A 26,519-nucleotide genomic window follows, 5' to 3' on the forward strand; every position below is an offset into this window, starting at 1 on the left:
GACTTTATTTTCCATATTGATCTACCCAAGTTAAATATTAGTTCAATAAAAAGTACATATAATATAAAATATTTAGTGATTGCAATGAGGTCATTAGTCTTGGTGATAGAGACTCGTAACGGCTTATATACCTAAAGATTGATAAAATATATGTTAAATAAACTTTTGTCCACATCATAGAAAGTGACCCATGCAAGGGTTGTGTGAGGAATAAGAAGATTCTTTTTTCTTACGCGGTATTAGTACGGACACTTCACTACGTATATCCAAACAATGCCTAAAAGCATCGCACTTCATATTCAAAAAGTAAGTCAAGTCTTGCACTCTCGAATAGAAAATGGAATTCTGAAACAAGGATAGGAATAAGCAATTTCTTTTAAAGTGCAGTTAAGGGCATAATTATAAATAAAAAATATTTTAAAAATAAAATATAAATATAAAAAATTTAAAATTAGCAGAACCTAAAAATAGAAAATTTAAAAATTTAAAAATTTTTGTTTTTGTCCAAAAAACTACAAATATGACTAAATATCGTATAAGAATTTTCTTTTTTTCTTTCCAAAAACCGATTCCGCAAAGCCTTAGTGAAAATACTTTTTTTATAGTCAATACATATTTACCAGTGGCCTTGAACACGGCATTCCTTTTAACGTCGCAACTTCTTTGCATTTTCGCATTTCGCAAATGCATCGTTGAGAACAATCGATCGAAGCCCTTTTACCTATACTAGTAGGAGACTTTTCCGCATTTTCATTAAGAACAATGATCCCTTGATTGAAAAAGTGTTAAATGGGTGAAAGGAAGAGAAATATAAGGAAAAAAAAAAAAAAACATACAAGAACAATTACTCATGATAATATTTAAATCCACTTGACAATTATTCCAATATATTAATGTGACTTTAAGATCTGTGGAACCAACTTTACAGTTTGTGCTTAAAAAATTATACATCATAATAAGTTATAAAATAATAACTTCTGTCATTTTATAATTTCGTTTATATTATTAAAAAAAAACATGAAATCTTATCATATTTCTCATAACATATGCAACCTGAATTTCACCTTTTCCCTCTATTCAAGAATTAAAATTTCGTAATTTGTTTGGAATTTGATATTGTATAAGAATGACACAGTTCATGTATTTTCTTTTTACGTAAACTGAGTCTTATGATGTCACATGTTATATGCATTGACAAAACGTGTCATTCTTTGGTAGGTTATTCAACTAGCTGAAGAATATATAGACGTATCAATCAGTTATTGGTGATTTCATATATATTATTATATTAGTTTTAAGAAAAGGAAAATAGAAAAGGAGGAACAATTCATACAATACAAGACAGTTTCCTCTGTTTTTGTTTTTGTTTTTATATTTTCCAACGATAACTTGTGAGCTAAGTTGATCAACTTCAAAGTCAGCCAATAAATACCTTTGCACTACAAAGGGAGATTCAAGAGCCAATCCACAACACAAACATACACTCCCTTCTTTCACTGTCCCTAGTTGTTTGTGTTGATCAAAACAAAAGCAATGAAGAACATAGTTCCAAAGCTGGAAAACGTGCCTATAGGATTCAGATTTTGTCCAAAAGATGAAGAGCTAGTGGACCATTACCTCAGACACAAGTTGTTGGACGATGAAATCGGTGTGAACATCATCCCTGAGATTGACCTTTGCAAGGTGGATCCTTGGGAAGTCCGAGGTAATGTACCCTTCATCATCATGCAATAAAAAATTGGCCTATTGTGGTTCTTACCTATGTTTCAATGTTGTTTGATTCTTTTCTTGTTTCAAATTGTGATATCAGAAAAATCAAAGATAAAATCCGAAGACCCAGAATGGTTTTTCTTCAGTCCTGTTGATTACAAGTATCCAAAAAGTAAAAGGGTTAACAGAAAAACAAAGGGTGGGTTTTGGAAATCCACTGGAAATGACCGCTACATCAAGGTAAAAGGAACCAACAATGTCATTGGGACCAAGAAGACTCTTGTTTTCTATGAAGGCGGTGTTTCTGATAGTGTCAAGTCTGACTGGGTTATTCATGAATATCATGCTGTTACCTTTCCTGAAAGCCAGGTTTGTTACTTTTGTTCAATAAATGTTACGTTTAACTCTGTTTGGACTTTGGAAATCATCCTTATAATAATGATATTTTTTTGTCAGTTGAATGGTTAAAGCATGGTTTTTTCAGGCTTTGATATTATTTCTATGTGACTGGTTGTTCTGACATTAGAAGGCTATTGGATCCTTGTTTGAATCCCATGTTTGTATTTTGCTTCATACTTTATTCATGACCAAAATTTCTCAGCTTGATTTGTTTGGTGATGAAATTTACCATCTGTTTTCGTGGAAAACTGTCAATTTCTAATATTTACCATTTTTTGAGATGACTTTCACTTTGAACTGAACTGATGATTTTGCTTCATGCCCGTACCGAGCCATTCTTTTTTTCAGTTATTTCTGTGAATAAAACTGTGATTTGAAGCATAAGCCTGATTTATATTGTAAAAATTGTATCAAATAAATGATTATTATTATTCAAATTTGTAGAGGACTTTTGTTTTATGTCGCTTGATGAAGAAAGATGGCAAAAGAGATGAAAGGGGAACTGATGCATTGATCTGTGATGAAGCTGAGCCAAGTAGAAACATGGCTTCCGACTATGAAAATCAAGTAACATCTGAAGGAATTGCAGATGTAAGCAGAAGCATCCTTGCTGGACATGTTTGAATTTCTGTCGTGTGAAACATGCTGAGAACTTATACATGTTTTATCTTTGTTTCAGGTAGGAAGTACTTTGCCAGAAATGAGCATGGATACTATCTTTCAGGCGATGCAACAAGCAGAGATATACTTCTCTCAAGAGCAACATTCTCCAATTGCAATTGAGCAGGAAGCATTTTTCACGAACTCCCCATTTCACGACGATGCCTATTTTAGAAATGAAAACATTATTACGCCAACTCCATTTGAAACTATTGAAGAGGAAAATGAGTTCATTAGTTCTATGTTAGTTGATGATGTTTTTGTTATCAACAAAGAAGATAAAGAACATGCTTTTGTCAACAGTTCTACCCAATCAAAATCATTGAAAAGGGTACACTATGAAAGCAGTGATACAGATGCTGAAGTAATCTCTGCCCTGGTAAAGATAAATTGTCCAAAGTCCAAATGATATTATAATATATATGTTTGTTTCTCAACAATTTGTAAATTCTATAGGTTAAAAGATACTCAGATGAAATGTCTGGTTAGATTTGGTTTTGATATTTTGTCATGAGTCATCATTCATGGAACATTACTAAGACTTCAGTGCATTCATCATCTCCTCACCAACATACACCCTAATACTTCAAAAGTACTCTTTTCTTGGGTTTGTGATCTTTTCTTTATTTTGAGCACTTCAAGAATTGACTTCATCTATTTAATTTCTTCTGAAATTATTACAGCATGGCAATATTGGGGATATTTCAACAATATGTGATGAATGCCCTAATCCGAGGGAATATCATCCATCAAAAAGGTTAAAATCATCACATGGCACAATCCATGGTGGTGTATATCTTCTATCTTCTAGCCATGAAGTAAATAACAAGCAAAAGGAGAGTATTATTCAAGATGATTTTGGGGGAGTGCAGACATCCTCTTGCGACTCAACCACAGATAAATCTTGGGAGATCAGTTATATTGAAATTTCTAGTTCTCCTTCCACTGTAAGGAACTGGAAAAATCAGTCTCATCCAAAAGCAGACAACTGCATGTGACAAAAGACTGCTGCAAGAAGGATCTCAGACACAGAGGAAGGTTTCAAGCAATGCAGTATCCCATCTTGAGGTGAGAAAATCAAGCAGCTGCACTTGAGAAATGGAGAAGCCTGCTTGACCAAGTAGGTAGATGCTTCATTTTTGGGATGTATAAGGAGACTGAATAATCAGTTACCCTAGTTAGTTGGACTAGTTAGTTAGAAGAGATTAGTTATAAATAAGGGAAATCAGATTGGAAGAGAAAATTCTGTGAATTTGATAGATTGTGTAAGTGAAGAGAGAGATCTTTGTGAAGTTCTGTTTCTGTTCTTCAATCCTATTATGTCAATAGAAATGGTTCTTTCATCTACATTGACACGCCTTCATCAAGCGAAATCCTATTGCTACACTCGGTGTATCTTGTCAATGTAGTCATAGGGATTTTGTTGATCATAGTCATTAGTTTGGAAGTGTTGTCATGTTACAAGTGCAGTCTGTACAGATGAAGGGCTGGTGAGGGGTGCTGTGATTCCTTTTCTTGTAGTGCTGCTATTAGTTAAGCTTTGTTTTAGGAATTCATCATTATAAGATAGTTAATGTGTATATTCACATGGAGTCACCACTGATGCAAGCTTATTGTATCTTTCTTATTATGAAATATCTATGTTAACCATTTGTAATTGTAACTTTTTCATAGTCTTTCTATTAGCAGTTGTGATATCATGTATAATCAAAATATGGAGCAAACCCCTAACTTGATTCTCCAAAGATTAGCATGTTATCGCATTAATCCTTCAAAGACTATTATCACCATATTAGCTCACTCAAGATACTAAATCAGTAACCAAATTTTTGTTGTATCGCTACTTTAGTTCATGAGAACAAAAGTTGTACCATTTTGAATCTTTAGCAGTGTTGAGTCATAAACTGATCTGTGAGTAAATCTGAACAAAATTGATGAAAAATGAAAATTAGTTGGACATCCAGTAAGATACTTTTGTCCAATAAAATATGCATGGCCAATTTCTGAGTGTTCCTAAATAAAAAATATCATTTAGTTGAAACTGAGCAAAATCATTATTCAAAAGGACATAGCAAAATGTACGGAATTCAACTATTCAAACCATCCAAAGCTTCTTTTATTTATTCAATGACAGTATGATAAAACAGAGAAGTGCGCGAATTGTGAAAGGCTTCAAATTTTTCTTAGGAAAAGCAAGCAGAGGCTTTTTCTAGGTAGGAGGGTCTTCAATTTCTCTTAACAATCCTTTCAAGAAACAGTTATATTAGCTACATATGAGAAAGCTTATAATCAAAGAATAGTTGACAAATCAAGTTACAAGAGTTTAATTTAACCACATGGTCTAAAACATTAGGATTGCAATTGTTGAATTAATAACTGTGGAAACAAACCATCACTTTCAGCTTTAGATATTTGGTTATGATAGGAAAGATGCAGTAAGTTGCATCATTGTAAGGCCAGGTGAATTTTGTCTTGTGTATCTCATGTGGACCAAATTCTTGAAGCAAAAATAGATCCAAGAGCAGCTCTTCTCACACACAGGGTAACAGTTGAACCACACTTCTCTTTCCTTACAAGAACAAAAGTTCCAATATATATTAGCTTCCCAAATAAGAGAAACTGACTATAGACAATGACAATGGTGGCAATTTGCAGAAGATATGAATACTAAACAAGCAGAGCCTATGTTGAAAAACTCAATGGCTGCATGGAGAGCACAGTTTGGAGTGTGAGCAGTGAGCCTTTAGTTTAAAGGTAAAGAACACAGTTTCTGCATCAAAGATGCCAACAAAAAACAGTAGCTAGATGCCTGATGATGCTCTCTGCCTTATGATAAGTATTAAGATGTTATGAAAAATAAGTGTGAAAGCCCATCAAAAAATCCCTTTCTTAAGAATCCAATTTTGTATTCTGTCAAAGATGCCAACAAAAAACAGTAGCTAGATGCCTAATGATGCTCTCTGCCTTATGAGAAGTAGTAAGATGTTATGGAAAATAAGTGTGAAAGCCCATCAAAGAATCCCTTTCTTAAGAATCCAATTTGTATTCTGTATGTGGAATCAACTTTGAGAAGATTCTCTATGACAAATATGTATAAGGATTTGAGTTGTAATATGAGATGCTTAAGCGCTTAACCAGAATATAGAAATCTAAATATTCAGGACAATATTTCCTTTCAACCTGTAACTCTTAAAGGGCATGCATACACACACATCTACTTCCACATGAAGCAGAAGGGGAAACCATTTTTGTAGATTAAGTCAACCCTGCTTCAATTCCATTAGCTAAAAGGAAACCGAAAATTAAGATACGAAGAAGAGTGAAATCAATCTATAAACATTAAAAACATCTTATCATCACTGCCTTTTAGTTTTAGTTTTTTATCGCTTAGCTCAGTGTTTCTTGTGGATGAAAGTTGCAATATAGGAAACAAGCATAAACCTTACAACTTGATTCGGTTTTTATGAGTTCAAGTGCACAGAATAAGAATTTATGGATAGTAAATTTTTATTAAAAATAATAAAGTATTATAAAATTTAATATATTAATAACATTGAATAATACAATTTTCAATAACAAAATTATTTCTTGATTTTCTTACATGTGTTCTTGATTTTCAATAACACACATCTACTTTCTTGATTTTCAATAACAAGCATTAAAAAAGGGTACATTTATTTGTCCTTTTAACAAAATAAATTTCTAAATTTTAGGAGACAAACTAGTGGGAGTATAATAAACCACCATTTAAAAAAAAAAAAGACTCCAAGGATAATTACAACGACTTGAGATGGTGGGGCAAAAAACCATTTGGCTCAAAAGATTCGATTTTCATTAGAAGTAAAAGGAAAGGACAATGAGTTGAGATAGTGGGAGCAACAGAGAAACTTGGGGAGCAAGGCTCATTGTTTCATGGATTCATATTTACCAAGTAAAATTATTGACTCGGGAAGTCTAATTACACTCATATAAATCCCTCAATATTATCCACTGGCTTTGCAATCTAAAGGGATTCAATGACAAATATGAAAATTTTCATTTGCTTTTGTGTGTCTTTTCCTGTACAACATTGTTCATTTTTTAATGATTTTATTTTAATATTAGCATTACTTTAATATTAGCCTAATTTGAGTAAACTTAATCATTGTAAAAGAAAAAATTAGTATAAAAAATAAATAAAATTTCTCTCATAGGTTAAAATATAATTTATCTTTTTAAATTTTAAAGAAATAAAATAAAATAATTTTTCAAACAAATAAAAAATAAATTATTTTTTAGAGAAAAATAAATAAATAAGTAAAACTTATATTATAAGTTAAAAATAAGTTGTATTTTCAAACTTTAAAAAATTTAATAATTTTTAAAAAAATAAAGAAATATAAATTATTTTAAAAAAATATTTTTTTAACCAATTTTTTTCTTGTGTAAAAAGTTTTTTAAAAAATTATTTGAAAATTAAAAAAAATAGAAGTGTTTTAGGCCACATCACCACTAATATCTCCATTACATTAATCATTAATTTACTTGATTAAGACTAATAAAGATAACAGCTAACTGAAAAAAAAGTACCAATCCATCCACTTTCATGGGTCAACTTATTTTTTTGGTTAACTTTCGTGCGTAGTGCTTAGAGTGATCCATGATCAGAGGAATCAAAATAGCATATCTCCAAATAATTTAACAAAAACGTATATAGTTTGCGTTGTTAAAGTTGAATTTTGAATATATTTTGTTCTGCTTTGATCCGACTAAATACCAATTGGTCCACAATTTTTTAAAAAACTTATTAAAACATTATTTTACAAGCAAACATTAATATATTTTAAGAAATAATTTTTAACTTATAAATATAAATTATTTTAATATAACTTTATCAAATCATGTAACTCCTGTGAAATAAAATTAAATAAAAGTTCCAGTATACATAAAAAAAAATGCACTAAACTCTATTACGTGGCAGATTCATGATGTGTACAAATACTGTTTAGGTTGTGGGATCCATTTCCTTACGTGTGAAAACATAGCTAGCCACAAACACACACCCAATACCATCATATTTAACACTAAAGTTTGGCTTCTTAGTTAAGCCATGAATGGCAAATCAGACAAAGCACAGTCAAGTCCTTCTATCACACATCACTCTTCACTCTTTAGTTCTAAACTTTGAGCTACTTCATCCACTTCCACTTTCAGTACTTCTCTACTTTTGTATGTGCAAATTAAACTCCAACAAGTATGGGTAGCCCAAGAAGGCCTGTATTCAGATTCCATCCTTATGATGAAGAGATTGTGAAATACTACTTGGAGCCTAAGGTAATGATTCCAACCTGCATGATGTCATAACTGAGGTTGATATTTACAAATTTGAGCCTTGGGATTTGCCAGTTATTAATATTTTAGCTCATCAAAGGTTGAGATTGCAAGAAGATTTAAGTACCTGTATAACAAACTCTGAAATTGTTATAATCTCAAGTTTTGATTTTTTTTAATCAATGTTATAATTGTACTTTCTCCTCTAAAGTGAACTCCCTAACTTTAGTCAAATACACCAAAAATGTGCATATGGACGCAGTGCTTATCAGTGCATTGTCTCTCAAACATATTTCTTCGTGGTGCAAGAAAGCTCATGAATATACTGTCCAAGCATCCTGATGTTCTCATCACTTAGAAAACTATTTATAGTTTATCTGTGACATAAGCAAAAAGTGTAATTCATATTGGTTATGGCATAGAAAACATTAGACTCCCAGATATCTTATATAAGAGAGCACTAGCAGTATACTCTCAGTTACTGTTTAAAATTTATTGAAAATTACAAAATTATGAGTGAGACTCATTAAATTAGAAGTGAGATCACATAATTTTGTAATTCTCAATAAATTTTGGCTAATAATAAAGAGTGTATTAAGAAAAATATGTTAGAAAATGTGTTGTTAGCACATTTCTCGATTATATGCGTCCAAGTACTTGGAAATTACATACCAAAGCCTACGAAAAAGAGACAAGAAAAGTGAGAATCAGGGTGTCCACTAACCAAATGCCTCAAAGATTAACCTCATCTGTTTATTTTCTGTTGAAACTGTTACAGCATGGGAATATTACCGCCCCAAGTTCTTCAGTGTGTTATAAACATTCAACGGAAAAAGAAGTAATGTCAACGGTGAAATCATCACATGATGCTGTTTATACTTGCCCTGCTCCAGTATCATCTAGAAATGAAGGGAACCTAGAGAAAAATGATGGCACCTTTGATGATGATTTCTCTGGACTAGACACTTTTGGTGACTTAACCTCTACACCATTTCCTATGTTCCTTATTCAGAGTGTTAGCCCTCCTTCACCTTCCAGGGCTAGATCTCTTTCACCTTCAAGAAGATGCAATAGTAAATATCATCCAATATCAATGAACTTTGTGTCACATATAGCTGAAGGATCTCAAGGACATAGAAAGGTTTCAAGCCAAGCCATATCCCCACAAGGGGTGAGAAAGCCAAGCTGCTACACCACAGATATGGAGAAGCCTGCCTTTGTGAAGGGAAACATGTTTCATATGAAGCAAATTTTAACAATACGCCTTTCCTCAATATGATGCATTTTTGTAGGCGCAGAAGGAAACATGCATAATGAAGTCAAACAAAGTGAAGAAACCAACTCTAGGAACCATGCAAGAAAGAATTAGAAAACCACAAGCAATCAATCATCTGCTTTCAAAGGAAAGGGTTCTTTCAACTACTTAGAAACTACTTCATCAGAGTTTACTACCACTGATGATGAGTTATGGGGACTGGATGGTTATGGTTACTCAATTGAAAATCAACCTAGGTCTATTTGCACACTTATTAGGATTACACCTTATCCTTCACCTCCAAGCACTGGATCTCCTTCACCTCCAGGAAGATACCAAAATGAATATCATCTGAGATCACGCAACTTGGTGTCACTGAGAGCTGCTCCAGGAAAATCTCAAACAAAGAGGAATTCTTTAAGCCAAGCAATATCCCTACAAGAGATGTGAAAGCCATGCTGTTGTACTATACACATGAAGAAGCTTGTGTATGATAAAAAAAACACGGTTCATTTAAAGGAAACTTAAATTTATCATGCCATTGATAAGCCTTTGTTCTGTATGATCTATTCTTCAGGCACTGAAGGAAGCCCTCAAACTGGAATCAAATAAAGTGCAGAGAAAATCTCAGGGAACCAGTTCAAGAAAGAAATTGGGAAGCACATGCAACGCATCACCTGGAAAAGGTTCTTTCATTCACTTGAAGACTCCTTTAGTTCAAAGGTCATGGAATCTTTTGATGTGGAGTTTAGTTTGGCATGGCTTTGAATTTGACCGTGATATGATATGATGCACTAGGTGAAACTCAAAGGGGTGTCTCTTTTTTTCTCATAATGAAATTTCTGCACCTACACACAGTTGGTATACTCATGAACTCTTCTATACAGGCCTGATATTGTGTTATGTAAGTAAACGTTGTGAATTGTGTTTTTATAAACTTCGTAGAAAAAAGAAATAAGAATATTTTGTTAATGTAGAATTTCTTCAATTGCACACATGGCCAACATAGACATTTACCCCACTTTTATAAATTGAATGTTGTTATTTAGGAGATCATTTTATAAATTTTTATAAAATAAATAAATACTTATGGTATTATTTTATTATATAAAATTTAATATATATGATTATAAAAAAAATAATTTAACTTTTTAATTGATTAATTTTACATTTAAAATTTATTAAATAAAATTTCTATCATAAATTAAAACAATTTAAAGTTAAATAACAAATTTTCTAAAACTTGTAAAATATATGATGGGGTGAGAGAGGCTCGAACTCTCGACCTCAGGATAACTCAACTAAAGCTATGAGACCTACGCGCTAGCCAACTGCGCCACCACCCCTTTTGTGAAAGTGTTCTAATAAAAATTAATTAATATCAATAACAATGTTCAAAGAGCCTCTTCATCCAACAAAAGACTTTTTGTGTTTTATTTCTCACTTCCTATTTTCAGTAAAGTTTTCCATTAAAATTCCGTACATAAAGACAGTATTATACAAATTGCCAAAAGGGGCCAACGTCATTATCTCAAAGGTACATACATATATAAAAGAAACAACTATTGTTTTTGGAGTACCCTTTCATGACAAGCAAAATTGGACAGCCAAACAAGGTAACATTTTTGGAGTAAGATTCTAAGCAAACAAAAACTTTTAAAAAAATAAATATGTGGAGGGTACCAAGTTTTTTTAATCATGAGAGGTACCCAATTGAATCAGTAAGTTGATCTACTTGCAGCTCTAAGGCCCTTGGGCCTTATGTTCATGTCATCTATGCTACTACATCTTTACAAATGTTCATTCTTGTTTAAAGGGTAAGGTTATAATGAAAAAAGAAGAAGCTAATGATGGCACATGTTGAGTGTGGTAATAGAAATGAAATGAAGAAGCAAACAGCAAATTGTTGCTGGGTTATCTATACATTGAATGCTCGTCTGAGATAGCTAAATTATTATCTGGAATTTAAGGTATTTTGGAAGAAATGAGTGCTTTATAGTTAGCTAGCACAATTGGCAAATTAAATAAAAACACTGAAAAAACTGTTCTAAGTTCTTAAAAAAACTATTTTTGTTTCATCTAATATGTTCAGCATTTTGATAATCTTTTTCTCTCAAATCTCTGTTTCTCATAATTAAAAATTAAAAAATTGTTGATTGCAATAATAAAAAATATCTTATGTGATTTGGTTTGATTTTTAGATCTTATAATTAAAATTAAACCAACTTAAACTACAAATATATTAAATTTATATAATTTTTTATTTTATCATTACATAAAGACTAGCATAAAGTATATTTTATGGGAGATATTTGTATTTTATTAAGAAAAAAATGAGATTATTTTGACTTGTTGTTTGTAATATAAACTAGGTTATAAGATTTTATTTATTTACGAACTAAAAAATTAAAATATTATCTCTTAAAAATAAAAAAAGTAAAAAACACAATAACTAATACAATCTAAAATATAAAAATTTAGTTTGAACTAGTTTGATTTTGATAGTATTGTATCAAAATAATCCAAATTTGCAAGTTCTTTCTTTCAATCGGATTAATGATTATTTGCTTTAAAACTTGTGTGAATCGATTCTCAAAGATCTTACACCAAACTTAAGTTTCTTTCTATCTTTTATTTTAATAAGCTATTATGAAAATATATATATATATATATATATATATATATGCAAACAAAAAGTTATGTTATTATCAATTATTATTTTGATATTGAAGTAATTTATTTTCTTAGTTAAAAACACATTGTAACTTTATTAAGGCCAAAATACCTAGAAAAGTGTCTGGAAATAATGATGATTCTAAGCCATACAATGCCAACGATAGTGTTACATTTGCATACAAAAAGAATGTTTCATAGAAAGAAAGACAAGCATCATAAAAGAAAATACCTAGCAGGGAACAAATTAACGTATAGTTTGAGTTACAAATCAAATTTCAAAAAGAAAATAAATAAATGTTTAAGGACAGTTCAGAAACACTGTTCCTTGTTAAATATATAGTTGGTTGAATCTTGAATAGCCTCAAAATTCTGCAGCCAATACTGTTCTATAAACACTGCAAATAGCAAGTTCTATGTAAATTCAACTGATGAAGATAAAAATTATTATTATTTTAAAGTGTTTCTATCAAAATAAGGACGCTTGATTTTTTCTCTCTGATAATTTTTACTGCAAAAAAGCCTCAACTTCAAAGTTTTAAAAAGTTTTGAGTTAAGTACATTGTTTAAACTTGACTCAATAATTTGCTTGTAGTTGATCGATAAAGATCTCTTTTGCTATTGGATACATAACCTCTTGATAACAATTAGTATAATATAAGTGTATAATATCTATATTAATATTTTTTTTTGTTAAATACAGATTGCATTAATAAAAATAAGTGTAATAAAAATATTATCTTTTGCTGGGGACTATTATTTGGTGGATGGGGTGGATATATATATTGTTATCCATTTCTTAATTGGTTTTTGTTTTATTTTATTAAAGATTCGATTAAAAAAAAACTCGTGTGCATGAATTTGTACCAAATCAATTAGGCTTAAAAATTTCGGATTAGACAAAAGTATTATACTTAACTAAATGTATATTTCTCTATCCTAATAGGATGGTCTCAGTTGGTTTAAGCATATAATAGGCTAATGTGAAATGTGCATTTTAATAACCTTTGATACAGTATGAATTGACACAAAAATCAATTTAAAATATGTTTATTGGATTAAAATTATAAATATCTTACAATTCATTCGCTTTTAAAATTAAATTTGAAGGCAAGATTTAAATTCTTAGTGTAGTTTGCTTTTCTTTTTAATATTCTTTGACCTTTTTGAAATAACGTTACCAAACAGATAAAACTTGCAATGCTTTAAGTGTTTATATTATTTTTCAATTAAATTGAAGTTTTTTTTATGACTAACATTAAAAATTGGTACTAAAAATTACTGTTAATTTTTAAGATAAAATTCTAATTTTAATATTGCCTCTTACATATATACACTAACTTCATTGAATAATTAACAGAAGAATAACTTTATTACTCAGTCAAAATATTCAGATTAATTGCTGTAATTATATTCTCTCACTCTCACATTGCGCAAAAATATTTGCTTACCCCAATTTGTCAATGTGGTTTTTTTTTTCTAAAGAAGATCTAGTATGACAACTGAAATTAATTATTATTTTATAAACAATAAAATAAAAATACGAATTTCAATTATATATTACTTTTATTTTCTCAATAAAAGTGTTGATAGGTGATGTGGGTATTCTGGAGTTAAAATATCATTTTCAATAATCCTTTGACCAAAATAGAGAGAACATAACAATTATAGTCCAGCTAATTGGTTTCCTATGATGGCAAAAGCACAACAAAAACAAATATCCATCGATTTCGTAGTTTTATCAAATTACTTTTTTCTTGTTTCTCGTGTGTTGTCGTATCTAAGATGAGATCCTAAATCGAATTCTCATCCCAAAATTGTGTAAAAACCAACGTATTTCAGTTCAAACCATGCATTGCATTGCACCTCTATTTTCACATTTTACAACATCCCTTTGTCTCATCTCACTCTCGTTTACTCAATTGAAGATTTTTGCAGGTTTTATTTCCCACTACACAAAAGACCAACCAATCCATGATGTGCACTTCCACTGCTATCCCACAAGAGAAATTTTCTTGGGATCAGACTTTCTCGATCGGAATGCATGATCAATATTGAAATTGGAAACTGTTCCAAATTTTGCTTTGGTATAATATTCTTTTCCATATATATGTTTTTGTATTAATTAAAACTTGTTAAAAATTATAAAAAATATATATATAATCTATTTTTATTTCATTATTTTTTTAATTTTTAACACTTTTCTTTCAAATATTATTTATTGTCTTGTTTTAATAATTAAAAATCAATATCATATCTAATATAATATTTAATTATTTTCTTATTTTTTTAATTGTTTTTACATACCCCACATCACAGAAATATATCTTTGATATTGTAAAAATAGATTTATTATACTTTAACTACTAATGTTCTAAAGACAGTCATTAATATTTTTTACTATTCTTTCATATGATATGAAGATCCAAATTCCATCAGACATTAGTGCATTACCTAACTACAAATGCCCTTTACGAGAGATTCAATTTCCACATGCATCTGTTCTACAGTAATTGTCATTCAGGCCAAAATATCACAACAATATATATAGCCCACACATGCACTAGGATCGAGAGTAGTCTGAGACCACATCCCAAAGTAACAACATGGGTGCCACTAAAGAAGCTTCGTACACATTACATTCTCTTGTTCCTTTCAAATTTGGTGCAATAAAACGAAAACAGACAAAAGCAAAAAACAAAGCATGTGGAAGCTAGTTAACCAAAAGCTTCATGTAGCTTCAAACTATCTAGCTAGCTTACGATTGAGAAAACATCAGTTCTTGACTATTATTTACATATGATATATATCCAATCGTTACATAAAAAAAGTCTAAGAATCTATCTTATATTACTACTAGCTACCTATTACTCAATTTATATCCTTTTTTACTAGAGGAATATAACAATATTTGTACAACAGGAATACCCAAACAAACCTTATAGTATATGCAGCAAAATTTAATTTACAAAACCATAATCATGGCATATGCATAATTTTTTATGTAAAATTTTAATTCTAAAGTAAGTGAAAGAGAGATGTATAATCCAAATCTAACTGAGACTGCTAAAGATGATCTGAAATATAACCTGGTTATGCTGGCTTCTTTCGTTTTCTAGGGTACCCATCTTCTCTCTCTGGTCCTCTCTAGCTTCTTTTTTAGGCTGCATGGTCCTCAATCGAAATCAATGTGCATGCATCTGATCTGTTAATTTATCATCTTGGGAAACATGGAAAGCCCCAGCAAAAACTTATACACAAAGGATCTGTCACTTTTGGAGCTTCACTTCCATCCTGGACACTCCCATGATCTTCACCCTCTCTCTGGTCCTGCACCCATCATCTTCCTTCGAAGCATAAAAAGTTGAATTTTCCCACCAGGTAATTAATATGGTGGGGTTTTGTCCATAGGTTATTATATGATTATGTATCAGTGGTAGTTTATTAAAAGTTTGGTAATGTTTAATGATAACAATTAACAAGTTGTAACATTCATATCATGAAGTCATCCGTGTAATATTTATACAAAAGGATTCAATGAATGTGCATATTTAATTTTATAACTACCAATATTCAGCTCCCATGCTTAATATGCTCAACATATAAAGCTGCTAGAGCTTTAAAACATTTACTTTTGGAATTAGCACTTGTATGTGTATGTATACGTATATCTTCTTTAGTTTTAGGGCTTTGAAAACAACTATATTACCTAGCAGCTTGCATTAGAATCAATCAGTAGCCCTAAAGTAATCTTGGTATCATTAGTATAAAAAAATATTAGTGAAGGATCAGCATTCTACAGTTAAGTTGAGATGATGTCAAAAAAATAAAAATAAAAATAACAGATTCCTTTTCAACTTGGAATTCACAAGATATGATAAAAACCAGAAGACATTAGTTAGAACCAGCAGCTCAAAATTGGGAAGTCCACCGATATTTCTTTAATTAAAATGTTTTTCATATATATAGTATAATAGTAAATCATGCAGTGTTATAGGTGGGGGAAAAAACAAAAGAAATTTGATGTGTGATGGTGAAGTGGTCCATTGAAGTTTTAGTACAATTACAATGATTTGGATTGATCACTGGTGTACACTGCATGCGTCCAATGATCCGATTTACAGTTAATTAATGGAAGGCCACGCCATGAGAAATAAAGGGTGAAGAAGTTCTGCTAACTTTACGGTACAATCTACTTTATGATGGTCGTAAATATAAATAATGCAGTTGAATCTCACACACACCATGCTCAGTGCTCACTCTTAATTAGCCTATATACCCTCTACTTTTATAGGGTGGGGGCACCATATTCATTCAGATCTTGGACTACTCCCGAGGGTGATCTTACCAATATACACCCATTATCCCTCTGCGTCTCCCACCTTTCCCACTTTTAACCCGCCTATGTTTAATAATTTCTGCTAAAATTTAATATATTTATAATATTGAATATTATATTTTTAATAACAAAAATTATTAATATTTTCTTATACCTTTTTCCACATTAAAAAATTTGTTACTTTTAATATAAAAATCCATGTAACCTAAAGTTGAGAATGGGATTCTCGTGTTGGATATTTTTAATCTACCTTTATTTTGTATAAATTTTGTATTTTTTATACTTGTTTAAGTTTTCTTAAGGTTAATGTTTAAAATTTTATAGAGAAATAAATTTTGTTAATGACAAGTTTATATATAAAAAATAGGTTGAAATGATTCATTTCTTCAAAGTTATTACTAAATGTGATTAAAAAAATGAGTAAAACATGATTATGAAAAAAAAAATTTGTCATAATTTTTGAGTAAATAATTATTTAATGGATAAAAACAAACACTATAAAATTTTTTAGAAGTGCTAAATATATATGATGTAACTTCTCATATAAACATTTTTCGCTATTTATAAAATTAAATATTACATATTAATTTTATCGAAGGGGAAAAAATCAACTCGTAATACATTACCTTCTTATTCAAAATGACCTTTTTAAAGATATATTTTCACGTGTATTATCATGAGTTTTGATTCTTTAAGAATTGTCCTCCTCTTTTTTTAATATTTAATAAATTTTGCTAATTTTTTTTTCGTAAAAGGGTAACTCATTTACGTCTTAACTTGTTGGTTTTTAATCTTGAACATGAACACATAAAAAATAAAATATTATATAATATTACCTAATCTTGAGTTTACGGCCTAACATGAACAAAAAGGAACGCTGTTACTTCATTGATGGTGCGAGGTGGGTTAAATGTGAAGATACTATCTTAATTAACAAAGTAATATTATTAGAATATATAACATATTTGGTGAGACTTTGTTTATAAAAAAAATTTCTGGTGACTTTGTTACATCTAAGAACGTTGTTGTTTGGGTATGACTGCATTCATGTACGTACCATTGATTCATTTGGGTGTAACCCCCAAATCAAATGTGTGGATATGAATCTGATAATTAGATCCATGACATAACATATGATAATTAGAATGACCCTTTATTTATTTCAAAAGTTAGAAATGAAAATATAATATCTAGTATATGAACTTTCATCTCTAATTAGAGATTGACTCAAATTTCCATCTCTATTTATTTTGAGACGTTAATTTTCACGATCGACATGTTTTTGTCTTTTTATTTTTTAATAATCTTACTTTTTTACTAGTTTGTATTTTACCTTTTAGAAAGCTCATTTGATTTGATTATGTTAAAGTGAGTGTTTACTTTATTAAAGAAAAAAAAAGCACGAGATTCTCATACTTAATAATGAAAATAATTGAGAGAGTAAATGTGTGTAATGACAGTTGATATATATATATATATATATATATATATATATATATATATATTAGATTTTAAGGTTTGTTTTAATGGAGTGATTTTGAGAGAGAGAGAAATCAAAAAAGTTAGAGCATGTTGGTTTTTTTATTAAATATTTTTTATTTTTCAAAATATATAATACAAATTTGTGTGTTATTATAACTTTCATTTTTATTTTTTTAAAACTATTTTAAAATATAATTTTAAAAATTGAAAACAAAAACAAAAACAAGCAAACTCTTATAATTTTTTCCTTTCCTTATTTAAAAAGTAAAACGCAGGTTTAAAATTTCTTTTTACTTTTTATCTTAGTATTAAATGGTTTAAAAAATTTAAAATATTTTAAAATTAATATAAATCTATATAGAAATATTATATTAAAATTTTAACTTTTTTTCTTAAATTAAATTTTTAATATTATTATATTCACTTAATTTTTTTATCCATCAAACAAATAGAAGATTTCTTTACACTTTTTTATCTTCTACTTATAATTTTTTTATAAATTTTAAGACAACTACATTTATAGATAATTAATTCAAATTATAGATTAAGCTGAAATAATCACACATCAATTAATTCACATATTTTATAATATTTAATATATTTACACTACCAATTAAGTACAAGTTATCTAGATATTAAAATCATTATTTACAATTTAAAAGTCAATAATTTTTAATTATAAAATAATTTATAATAAAATGAAAATTAATATATTCAAATCAAATTCAATATAATATAAACTATGAAATAAGGTTTCTATTTTATATTCATGATATTCAAATAAAATTAGTTGACATGCATTAATAATATAATTTTTAAAATTTTATACATTATTTATTTATAAATTGTCATACCATTGATTATTATAATAACTACTTTAAAAAACATATGCAATGTATTTTTCTAATTGATTAATAATAATAAGTATTTATACAAATAATATATATATATATATATATATAATATTAATACGCTGTGATCTTTAGAAAGGAAAAGTAAATATTATTACATATTTAAAATTATTAAATAAAACTATTATAATTTTATCTAATTAAGTCTTAAAAAATCCTGCTTTAAGTCCTCGAAAATTTTGAAAAGAGGCTAAAATTAAAAAAAGATAGACTTTAATTCCCTCTCTTTCTCTTTATTTCTCTAAACACTATATTAAGCTAAACATAAAGAAACTCATTAAACTTCACTCACACACACCTCTCCCTCTCTCTCGCCCACACTATAAAAATATTATAAATTAAAAAGATTTTTTTTTTCCATAAACACACTACACTAAAAATCTTACTAAAACAAATTAAAGAAATTTATGAGACTTATAATTATTTTTATAATCTCTTTATAAATCCTTCCAAATACCACTCCTGTGATGTTGAAAAAATTACAAAAACAAACACTAGCAATTAACATAGCAAAAAGTAATCTATCACTGTATTTTTCTTTTCAATAAATGTCAGCCATTAATTTTAAAATGTGATATCAGAGAATTTATTGATAATATAACATTTTTTACATTGTTAACGAAATAAAATAAATATGTTTAAACAATTAAGTTAAATACAACGAAGAAATAATTAAGCAGATAAATTGTTGTGTTTTTATTTATTGCGAGAGAGATTTTAACTTCAAAGAATTTTACAATTGAAATAACTAATGTTAAAAAGAAATTTAAAAACATTCATGCGCGGATGAAAACATAAACGTGTTAAAATTTAACAAAAATTAAATTTTCATTATCAATTAAGAAAAACGTTTACTGATTAAAGTTTATTTGTTGTGATTGTTAACAAAATAATGGAATATAAAGGTTTCACCTTGGTTTGTATTTTGGATGCCTACAAGAAGAAAAACACACCCACATATACAAAGAAGATTTTATTTTTTCTTACCTTTAAATGTAGTGTATTAAGATCTCTTCTTACAAAAGACTGAGTACTTGAAAGAACTTTGGTAATTAATAATGAATATTAGAAAAAAAAAATCAATTCTAATTTACAATTTTTCGGGAGCGACAAATTGTATGGATTGTAATTTCACGAGTATATTATTGTCTCTTTTTTTTTTTTTTAATGAAAATGAGTATATAATAAACTATTTTAGATACTAAAGTTAATTTATCATTTTTTATTGACTAGTGGATGGAATAAACCACTTTTCAACTTCCAACATCAGTATCTATAACAATCGAAAATAATCATCAATAGTAGATTTAATTTCAGAATGGTATCTACATTTTCCAGAAGCTGTTAATAAAGTCTACTGTAATAATGGCGAAAAATAGTTATGTTAATGTGACATTAATTACAGTTATTCTTAACCAAGTTTGCCCCCATATTCTATATATGTTTGTAAGTTAAAAATAAAAGTAGTAAAAAAATCATAAATACTTGATTATGTAATAAAAAAAAGACTAATTACAGTAAAATGCATTGTCATAATTATTAATCTCCTGTCACTGTTATCATCTTTAAGAATTAGCTTTTTAAAGGCACATGGAATACCATCACTAAGCCAACATAATCATGCTTCTATTGCATGAAATTTTGAGATTACAAAAGTAGCATGTGAAGAAATTTTATGGTCTTGAAGTTTTGGTTTTAAACCAACTAATTAGGATCAGTGCTCCTAAATTTACTACGGACACGCACACATTAATGCATGCCATTGTATATTTAGTATTTTTACACTTCTATCATTTAGTATCACTGTCTCATGTTAGCATATTATTTGATATTTAAATACATTAATAAATAAAATGAAACATTAAAATACAATACTTGTAATTGAACGTAAAAACATTTTTACAATGTATCAAATTAAATCCATATAAACTCAACCATGCAATACATTATATATGTTGCTATGAAATATGCATGGCATTTCAAACTTGTTGCATATTGTAAGGGAGCAACAATCTACCATATAACAGCGCTACTAATTAAACTCAGATGGTCAAATTTAAATCAATTGAGTGAGATAATTAATTTAGAGTTAATTTGAAGTATGATTTTTCTACTGTTTTTCAAATCTAATTCATGATCAATCCTCCAATGCTTTTATTTTCTCAAACATACTTATTATTATTAATATTATTGCAATATGTGCAACAAATAACTATCATTGGTTCAGGCGAAAAGCATTTAAAATTATTATTTTCTTACATAAGAGGTGATGACTTTAATTGACAAGTGCACTAGCTTGCAACAATGTTATGTTGTAACCTGTCAACATTGAACTACGAAAAGATGCTGAACTAAATCAAACCCGGCACTGAAGTATAATTCTTATCCACATCCACTTTTTTTTTATGATGAGTTATATCCATCTATTGATCAACATCTTGAGAGTGATATGGAAGGCACTATTCATCTTACAGTTAAATTCAAAACTAAATTAAATTAAATATGTTCAATGGAAAAAAAAAATGCAATTAATATGATTCCTCCTGCAAGCAATATATAATTTCCTGCCTTAAAATCTTTAATATTAGTGATGATCAACATGAAGCCTATCCTCCAGAAATAAAAGCGCATAAATTAAGGGGGTAAAATGTACCTTAGCTAGATATTCCTAAAATTTCACTGAAATGGCAGCCGTCAAATTGTTGAACATAAGGCCTGATTTTGTGTCGCTTCTATTTTTCCCTTCTGCATAAATCACCCGTAACTAGCAAACATTAATGAATGAACATATAAAATGTGGGTAAAACTAATCAACATTATTATCAATACCACTGAATAAAACATTCTTGGGACGATGCAATTTCCAAAACAATGACGACCTTCATGTTGGTAACAAACAATATTCATACTATATAATCATATGAATATAAAGTCCAGAATTTATAATTAAACAAGAAGCCTAATAATACGGAATAAATAATCCCATGAATTTATAGTTAGTTTAAATCAACTAATGACTCCAAGGATGCTCTTAAACCAATGTTAATTAATGGGATGTATATATTTCATGCATGCATGTATGAAGCATAAAACTGAATATTCCATGCAAAATGAAACACGATGCAAAAATCACCTTTATATACATTGGTACTGTATGACCATAACATTAATCTGTTTGTGGCTTTCCTCTTGAATGTTGGCATTTATTTCCTTAACTAACTTGGTACGTGCAACAAATGACTGCCATATTTGCAAGGACGACAGGAGAATATAATGCAACAAAAATTAAAGAAAAGACAGATTTTGAATCGTTTTTTTTTTTTTTTTTGCTTTATTTTATCTTAACTGTATATATTATTTTCCTTCCTTGCTGGGTTCCAAGCATTTCAACGTTGATCATCCCCACAAAAAAAGGTTCCGTTTCCAGTCTCTTTCTTTCTTTATTTTTCAGCAGTTATAAGGATTCTTCCAAGACTTGAGGTGAGCTCATGGAAATTGACTTTACCAAAGGATCTGAGATACTCCTATTATTTTAACACAAAAGCATCACATTCAATTCTGTGTAGCCAAAAGAAAAGTGCTGCTCCTATGTATGTCTTGTCTAGCTTACTGTTGATCTTACTGTCCTATATTTTGCTTTTGCTTTCCCCCGTTGTCACACCGTGAGAACATAACATTCTGTTTGGTATCTCCTTTTTATGCCATGAACAGTATATTTTGCATTAAATGTGAGTCTAATATCCAAACATGGGTGATTTTCTACTATTCTATTACACCAAATAAACATGGAGAAAATATGTGAATAAGTAAAATGAAGCGTTTTTGTATCAGGTAGACCTAAAGGCAAAGTGCATATTCATGTGCCTTACCGGTTCATATTAATTCACACGATAATTTTCAAGTAATGTTTTTCCCTGAATTAGATAGATCAACCAAAACAAGTAGTGCATGTTATATATATCTCGGATGAATCAAAAAGACAAATTTTATGAAAGGAGAACTTTCACTTTCTTATTATAGCATGTATTTTATATCCCCATATAATGGCGAGTTTCACAGAAAAAAGAAAAACTATAAGCCGATAATTGATCACCTCAATTACCAAATTAAAGCTCCTTGATTCATTCACTGTCCCAAAGTCTTAGCTGTAATTATTGCAGTATCTGTGACAAATCCAAAAAATATATGTAAAAAACCAATGAGTTTTTCAACTATCAACAGTAAGTAGGCTGTGATGAAGACTAATTAAGCATCACATGAGGAATCTAAATCCATAAAGTAAATAACATAAGTCTAAAGGCTACATAAGTTGTATCTCTCAAATTAAGGTAAACATCACAGATCTAAGGCAAAGCATTGAGATAAGCATCAGAATTAGGTTACTCACTCCTGTAGACATGAGAAAATGTGGAAAATTAATGCCCCAATTTTTCATTTACCAACAACACGTTTGTGTGCAGTGCTAATCCAGACAAGAGGCGGCTGCTGAATAGTAGAAATCACAAAAGCATATCACAAAAAAATGAATAAAAAGAAAAGTGATTACTTATTAGCAATGGAGAGGGAGAGAGAGAGAAAGAGGAACAAACGGAGTGTAATAGTACTCATTGATAAATATAAATTAATAAATGGTTTATGGTAACAATAGCATTGTAAGCAGAAAAAGTAATCAAAATGGATGGAGGTAGAATAACAACAGAAAAAATTACCCTTTTACAGCTGTACAACTTTCTGCGCTTTATCTGCAAAGCTAAAATGCCTAACTAAGCAGCAGCAGAAGCAGCAGTGTTGTGAACGACATCAACCCAACAAGGCTAACAGAAACATTAGAGGAAAGAAGAAAGCAAGAAGCTTTTCTGTGTATCATTAAATGCAGTAAACGGAAAGAGAGAGAGAGAGAGAAGAGAGCACAGTATTGAAGCAATATTAAAATAGAAGGAACAAAAACCATATATATACTATAATAAATATATATATATATATATATATATGTTTGTATTGTATTATACACAATTGAGACAAGGTCTAAACGTAAATGATCTCCATGGATTTCATTTCCCTCTTTAGGTTGTGAAATGATGGACGTTCCATTCGTTCAGGGCCCAAATCCCCAGCTAATTAATTCATTGAGCAGTTCTAAACGTACTAAAAGTTCAGAAACTAAACACTAATTACTGATCAAAAGAAGAGAAGAAGAAAGCCTGGGAGCTCTTTCTTTCCTTTGTAGCTGATGAAAGAAAAAAAGAGAGCAAAAAAAATTTAAAATATAATAAAAATGCTGCAAACGAAAGTGGTAGCTAGCCCAGGTAACTTTAGATCAAGCTTGTATCTTCTCCATTATTTGTTTCTTCATCAATTTTGTTTCATCACTGCCGGTATTGCAAAGAAGGGTCCAGATCAAAAAGCATTGAGGCTTCCCCTCTCCGATCCCCAAACCTTGATGATGATGATGGTGAAATTGTGTCTTCCCTCAAACGCTGAATAGGTAGTAGAGTAGAAGAGGGAAGTGAATTAGAATTAGCCATATGTGCCACCGAAGATGAGGACAATAAGCTGAAACATTTGGGATCTTCTGATGTTGAAGAAGCACATTCCATGTTCACCCCAAATAGCCTTAGCCGTTTTGCTGCAGTGCTAGCACTACTACTATTACTACTACTTGAATGGTGCGGGTGATGGTGATGGTGATGATGAGCAACAGGAACAGAATCAATGATCATAGGGGAAAGGGAAACATTATTGCCTCCCTCTTGGTGTTGCCTTGTACTCAAGCTTTGATGATCAGGCATTGGCATGGATGGTGTTGTTGACCTGAGATAATAGACTGAGCCAGATCCTGAACTCATGTCATGATAGTTGTAGTGGTGACTTCCATTTCCACCAGCATGGTGAAAGGGGTGATGATACATGGTGTTGTAATTGAGTTGTTGTTGCAAATGGTCATGGTGGCGTGGAGGGGTTGGTGAAGGAAGTGAGTACAATCTACCAGTGGTACCCCATCTTATCATAGACATTAAGTGTGGCTGATTTGGAAGAAAGAAAGGTGTGTAGAGTGTGGCTGAAGGGTCAGGGCCATGATGATGATGATGATGATCAGGCCTTCTCCTCCAATCTATGTACAACCTATGCCTATACAATTCCCCAACACCACGCTGGAAGGACACAATGTCTCCGGCATCAAGCTTCTTCTCCTTCACAAAACGGCTCCACCCTTTGGTCATCACATAGCTCTGGCTGCTGTTCCAATAGGAGTACCTGAACCTCCACAACTTTCCATTCCTATCTTCAAAATTGAGCAACAACCCTTTCTCATTGGTTGTGGAATCAAGAGGGAAATACTTCTCAGCATGCTGCTTTGGAATCACCAACCGGTTCAGCTTCCCAACATCACTTGGTGTCACAACTTTATCAAACATGTGCTCCTTCTCAGCAGGCTGCTGGTGGTGGTGGTGGTGGTGATTACTATTGGCAGAAGAACTAGCAGTTGCATGAGCATAAACACCAGAATCAGCTCCTCCTGATCCTTGCAAATTGGCTTCTTCCTTGTTGCTCCCCAAAGACAAGTCCATGAAGTCTAGCTGCTTTCTTGTGTGGTTGTTGATGATGAAATTGGAACCTGCTACTGCTGCTGCATCTTGGTGCTGGTGTAATAACCCTAACCCAGATGATGAATTGTGAGATTCAGTGGCCTCTGGTGACTGATGATGATCATGAATATTCATCCCCAGCCATGGAGTTTGTTGGTGAGGAATATTTATTACACGATGATGATGGTGATGATGATGAGGTGGTGTAATAGTAGTACTAGTACTAGTATAATTTGTTATTGAAGGAGGAGAAGATAAAGAGAAAGAGGGTGAAGAAAAGGGGTAGTTTTGCTTACTGCTGCTTTCTTCTCTTGTGATGATTTCTTCTGCTACTTCCTCTTCCTCCTCCTCTTCTCTGCTATCAGAATACCCCTTCATTTCTTGCATCAACTCCATAAAATTATACACTGACCCCACCTTCAATTCTGGTAATTATAACCTCTGGATCTCACAAAATTAAACAATGTCACCGAAAACAATTGAAAAAAACGAAATAATTAGAATGAAGGAAAGAGCAAGAGAAGGAAGTGGGGGTTGGGGGGAGGGAAAATAAATTAAGAAAAAAACAATCAAAATCAAATTTTGACACAAGAAAAATGAAAAATTTAGAGTGTGTGAGGAAATTAAGAAGGCTACATAATACATATAAAATATAAATATAAAAAATTACCAACAGATATGTGTGGGAAGATATTTGAGGAGGGAGATATGTGAGGCTGTGAAGAAAACAAAGTGCATATTTAGTAAAAGAGAATTGAAAGAGTCGGTGCCTTCATATTTGACCAAGAGGCATAATAAAACCCTAAAGAAAGAGAAGGAATGGAGGAATGAAAACGGGTTTATTGTTGACCTAAACTAGTGGATGAGCTGGGAAATGAAGAAGGGAAAGGGTGATGTGAGTTTTAGCTAACACAAGTATAGTTACCTCACAGGAAGCTTCTTTACAAGTAGGAAAAAAGAAGCAAAAATGTTTGTTGCTACCCAGTTTTATTCTTAACAAGAAAGAGAAAGAGATAAGAGGGTTACTACACTTACGTGGGGGCCCCATGAATAATGTGCGTATTGGGGTCATGTGAGCAACTAGTCCTTTTCATAATATTTCGGATAATAATAATATTATATTATTAATCAGTACAATATATTTATATATGCTTCTGCTTCCACTCTACAAAGCCCATTTGTTCCAGAAGCTT

General features: G+C 30.5%; 3 protein-coding genes and 1 long non-coding RNA gene across 6 annotated transcripts; 2 read left to right on the forward strand and 2 right to left on the reverse strand.

Moving 5' to 3' along the window:
• The first annotated feature begins 1,313 nt into the window (after positions 1-1,313).
• Positions 1,314-4,459, forward strand: LOC113849171 (NAC domain-containing protein 105-like). Its single transcript, XM_027478869.1, has 4 exons — positions 1,314-1,705; positions 1,811-2,079; positions 2,554-2,700; positions 2,789-4,459. The coding sequence occupies exons 1-4, from the start codon at positions 1,534-1,536 to the stop codon at positions 3,176-3,178; spliced, it is 978 nt and encodes a 325-aa protein (XP_027334670.1). The 5' UTR covers positions 1,314-1,533; the 3' UTR covers positions 3,179-4,459.
• A 4,363-nt stretch (positions 4,460-8,822) lies between these two features.
• On the forward strand, positions 8,823-9,506 carry LOC113851529. The gene is made up of 2 exons (XM_027482037.1): positions 8,823-9,250; positions 9,372-9,506. The coding sequence occupies exons 1-2, from the start codon at positions 8,921-8,923 to the stop codon at positions 9,504-9,506; spliced, it is 465 nt and encodes a 154-aa protein (XP_027337838.1). The 5' UTR covers positions 8,823-8,920.
• A 10,408-nt stretch (positions 9,507-19,914) lies between these two features.
• On the reverse strand, positions 19,915-23,538 carry LOC113850374. The gene is made up of 4 exons (XR_003502197.1): positions 23,449-23,538; positions 23,127-23,224; positions 22,833-22,902; positions 19,915-21,484 (listed from the first exon to the last, which is right to left on the reverse strand). It is a non-coding gene; the product is annotated as an uncharacterized LOC113850374 (long non-coding RNA).
• A 196-nt stretch (positions 23,539-23,734) lies between these two features.
• On the reverse strand, positions 23,735-26,285 carry LOC113849300 (B3 domain-containing transcription factor NGA1-like). Of its 3 annotated transcripts, none has more exons than XM_027479099.1 (3): positions 26,252-26,285; positions 25,997-26,042; positions 23,735-25,767 (listed from the first exon to the last, which is right to left on the reverse strand). In XM_027479099.1, exon 3 carries the CDS (start codon positions 25,720-25,722, stop codon positions 24,106-24,108), a length of 1,617 nt encoding a protein of 538 aa, XP_027334900.1. In that variant the 5' UTR covers positions 25,723-25,767; positions 25,997-26,042; positions 26,252-26,285; the 3' UTR covers positions 23,735-24,105. The 3 variants fall into 3 exon arrangements, with proteins under 3 accessions (XP_027334900.1, XP_027334902.1, XP_027334901.1); XM_027479101.1 differs by having other exon boundaries at positions 23,735-25,394; positions 25,623-25,767; positions 25,997-26,269; XM_027479100.1 differs by lacking the exon at positions 25,997-26,042 and having other exon boundaries at positions 26,252-26,269.
• Between the last annotated feature and the right edge of the window lie 234 nt (positions 26,286-26,519).

Source organism: Abrus precatorius, unplaced genomic scaffold, assembly GCF_003935025.1.
Source record: "Abrus precatorius isolate BTA unplaced genomic scaffold, Abrus_2018 Scaffold9, whole genome shotgun sequence".
Taxonomy (NCBI): domain Eukaryota; kingdom Viridiplantae; phylum Streptophyta; class Magnoliopsida; order Fabales; family Fabaceae; genus Abrus; species Abrus precatorius.

What these genes read in the sequence shown, in the direction of transcription:
- LOC113851529 (XM_027482037.1), top strand. Translation starts at nt 8,921, where the DNA reads ATGTCAACGGTGAAATCATCACATGATGCTGTTTATACTTGCCCTGCT. An exon ending in AAGCCATATCCCCACAAGGG is followed by an intron (nt 9,251 to 9,371) that starts GTGAGAAAGCCA and finishes GCATTTTTGTAG; the next exon opens with GCGCAGAAGGAAACATGCAT.
- LOC113849300 (XM_027479099.1), bottom strand. Translation starts at nt 25,722, where the DNA reads ATGGAGTTGATGCAAGAAATGAAGGGGTATTCTGATAGCAGAGAAGAG.
- LOC113849171 (XM_027478869.1), top strand. Translation starts at nt 1,534, where the DNA reads ATGAAGAACATAGTTCCAAAGCTGGAAAACGTGCCTATAGGATTCAGA. An exon ending in TTACCTTTCCTGAAAGCCAG is followed by an intron (nt 2,080 to 2,553) that starts GTTTGTTACTTT and finishes TCAAATTTGTAG; the next exon opens with AGGACTTTTGTTTTATGTCG. An exon ending in CATCTGAAGGAATTGCAGAT is followed by an intron (nt 2,701 to 2,788) that starts GTAAGCAGAAGC and finishes TCTTTGTTTCAG; the next exon opens with GTAGGAAGTACTTTGCCAGA.